Source organism: Gossypium arboreum, chromosome 4 (assembly GCF_025698485.1).
Source record: "Gossypium arboreum isolate Shixiya-1 chromosome 4, ASM2569848v2, whole genome shotgun sequence".
Taxonomy (NCBI): domain Eukaryota; kingdom Viridiplantae; phylum Streptophyta; class Magnoliopsida; order Malvales; family Malvaceae; genus Gossypium; species Gossypium arboreum.
The window spans coordinates 79,804,769-79,807,937 of NC_069073.1; the positions used below are offsets into that span (position 1 = coordinate 79,804,769).

At 41.9% G+C, this 3,169-nt stretch overlaps 1 protein-coding gene across 1 annotated transcript; it reads left to right on the forward strand.

Annotated features, from left to right (window-relative positions):
* The first annotated feature begins 782 nt into the window (after window positions 1-782).
* On the forward strand, window positions 783-2,949 carry LOC108458944 (uncharacterized). The gene is made up of 3 exons (XM_017758332.1): window positions 783-803; window positions 1,405-1,457; window positions 2,262-2,949. The coding sequence occupies exons 1-3, from the start codon at window positions 783-785 to the stop codon at window positions 2,947-2,949; spliced, it is 762 nt and encodes a 253-aa protein (XP_017613821.1).
* Window positions 2,950-3,169: the final 220 nt, after the last annotated feature.

Consider the following 3,169-nt stretch of genomic DNA (forward strand, 5'->3'; position numbering starts at 1 on the left):
CTTGTCGAAAGTCTCTGCCAGTTTTCTTCTTCATTTCTTTTCTATTTGTGTCCTGCCAGGATTTTCCCCCTTCCCTATGATTTCTTCCTTGTGATTTTACCCATCTCAGTTTTCTTTTCCTGTTTTGTTTATCACGTCGTCTTTGCATCTTAAGGGTGTTGTTGGTAAGTTACCCTCTTCTTTTCTATTATGAATCTCTTGATGAATGAGTAGAACATTTTTATCTGTGGATTAATGGTGTAGGAGGAGTTTAGATCAGTGAATTTCGTGGTTCTCGATTTAACGGTGTTTATGAAAGGTCTTTTTTTGCGGTAAGTCTAGTTAATATCATTAAAGATTGTCGAAACTTTGTAAAATAGACTGGTAAATCAGTTTTGAATGTTTTTTAATAGGTTTCTGGGCTTAGGTAGAGTTTCAACATCGAAAACGAACCAGGTGTGTACTCAATTGCATAAAAAATAAGGTTTCGGTGAAAATCGAAAACCTCACTGTCGATGCCACACCGATGCGTGGCCACCCGTGTGGTAGGCAGTGTGCGCTAACACAGGCGTGTGTTCGACAAGGCCAAGCCATGCGCGCATAACATGGCTGTGTGATAGCCAGGCAGGCTGTGTGCGACACACGAGCTGAACTGATTTGGGCCGTGTGGGCCACACCGGTATGTGAGCAGACACAGGTAGTCCACACTGGCGTGAGGGATTCTGGGCCAGGCCATGTGGTCCACACGGGCGTATGGGCCCATACAGGCAGGACATATAGGCATGTGAGCCCATTTTATCAAAATGACTTCTAAGGTTGCACAGGTCTCCTAAGCTGACTATGAACCCACTGTAGGGTCGGTAAGCATTATCCAAACCTCTAAATGTATGATCTGAATTTATGTGATGCATGAACAATAATGCATGATTACTGAATACTGATAAATATATGTATACGCATGACTGATGGTTGCATGATAGCATGATATATTGTATGTATGCATTGCATTGGGTTGGGATGATGATATATGGAGGAAGTGTACTGAAAGGCTTTTAAGCCTGTTATCTGGTAGCTTAGCTACAATATATTGTTTTGTGCCGCATTCGGTACTACCTGGAGTGTAGGGATGGGTGGGTTGATTTAATTCCCACATAGAGTGTAGGGTTGGACGGAGATGGTGTGTAGAGGCTGGTTGGGTAGGATTTTGTTATTTATTACTACGTGCATGACTATTACTGTGATGAGCTACGGCCCTAGTGCGTAACTGATACCGATACTGATACTATAATGGGCTAAGGCCCAACTGCCACTGATACTGAAAAGGGCTTAGGCCTAGACTGTGTATGAATATATACTGTTGTTTGATTTCTGTGGGATTACACACTGAGTTTACCTAAACTCACCCTTTTTGTTTAATGTGCACAGGTATTCCCAGACTTGACAGATCAGTGCAGTGGAGGACTCGACGGTGGCCATGCGTATTTTAAATTGTTTTAACTTCAGCCTCAGTAGTTTTAGTTCTTAATTATTTCTGGGTTAATCTTTGATGTAAGCTGGACTTTCGGAGTGTTTGACTTTATGTTGGATTTTAAACTATTTTTGGGTTTTTAAACTGCAAAACTCAACGAACAAACGATTTTCTCTAAAACAAAAAGGGGTTTTCCTACAACGAACGGATTTACCTAATTAACTGGGTTTCCATAAATTAATGGATTTCTTAAGCTTCCACAATGAATTTGGAGTTAACAAGAGTAAACGAATGAAAATGATTTTATCGTAACAACTTAGTTTCAACACGCTATCATGTGCCATCTCCCGATCTGGCCATAACGTCTAGGCTGAGTTTAGGGTGTTACATTTAGTGGTATCAAAGCCAAGTTGCAAAACTCGACTGTGGATTATGAGTTTTAAATTTTGGTTTTTAAAAATTGGTTTTTAACTGATTTGAAATTATATAACTAGGATTGTGGTACAACGAGCCCCCAGCGCCGATCCTATAAATATTCTGAAATTGATTTTTTGCTTAAGTTGAAAATGTTTTGATATTCTAAAACTACTGTAAGTAGTATACTGCGAAAACACTCTAGAAAGTGTATACTGAAACTGTAGTAAACTGAAACTGTAACAAAATTAATAGAGATTGCGGTTTGCGGAAATGACTCTGAATTACTGAAACTGTTTACATAATACATCTGTTAATAAATATTGAAATTATAACTAATTCATAAAATTCATAATACAGATAACTGCAACTAGATAATGAACACATGAGGTATCTGCAGACGAGGTACCGGAGGCCGAGGTAGAGGCCATAGAGGGGCTCAAGCTGAGTCCTTTTCCCTGGGCAGTATGCCAAATCTGGATACGAGTGAGACGCTAGTGTCACCTGCTACGGAGATTGGGTCTCAAGGTCACATAGCTGGGGATGATGCATTATCTCAGGCTATGCTAAACATATTGGAGAGGGTTGCTAGACCTAATACTAGCTCTGGGGGCCAAGGGTCGGTTACGGAACGACTCCAGTCCAATGGAGCTGAGCTCTTTAAGGGTATCACTGGAGTCGCCCCTAATGTGGTCGAGTACTGGATCAAGGCTATGGAACGGATTATGGATGACTTAGATTGCACCCCTGAGCAGAAACTAAAGGGTACAGTCTTGTTGTTACGTGATGAGGCTTATCAGTGGTGGCTGACTATTAAGGAGGGCATTCGACCCGAATGTTTGACCTGGGAGTTCTTTAAGATTGCGTTTCAAGGTAAATATGTGGGAGCCAGTTATGTTGATGCTAGGAGATGTGAGTTTTTGAACCTCACTCAAGGAGACCGCTCTATGGCCGAGTATATGGTCGAATTCCTGAGATTGAGTCGCTATGCTCGAGGCATCGTGGCAGACGAGTGTGAGAGGTATGTCCGATTTGAAGATAGGTTGAAGGATAACTTGAGGGTTTTGATTGCTCCACAGAGGGAGTAAGAGTTTGTTGTACTGGAGAGTTTGTTGTACTGGTCGAGAATGCGAAGATCACTGAGGAAGTCAAGCGCGCTGAGCGCCAAAACAGAGAGCATGAGAGAGGTAAGAACAAGAGGGATTCGGAGCCCTCAATTTCTATACTGAGGCCTAAGAAAAAGGCTAGACCTAATGGCCGGCTAGAGTTGGGCCCTCTGTTACTGCTACTGGACTACAGCCATGTGTC

Excerpts from the sequence above, each read along its gene's own strand:
- LOC108458944 (XM_017758332.1), top strand. The coding sequence starts at position 783 with ATGACTTCTAAGGTTGCACAG. Across the intron at positions 804-1,404 it reads TGACTTCTAAGGTTGCACAG|GTATTCCCAGACTTGACAGA; the intron begins GTCTCCTAAGCT and ends TAATGTGCACAG. Across the intron at positions 1,458-2,261 it reads GGACTCGACGGTGGCCATGC|ACGAGGTACCGGAGGCCGAG; the intron begins GTATTTTAAATT and ends AGGTATCTGCAG.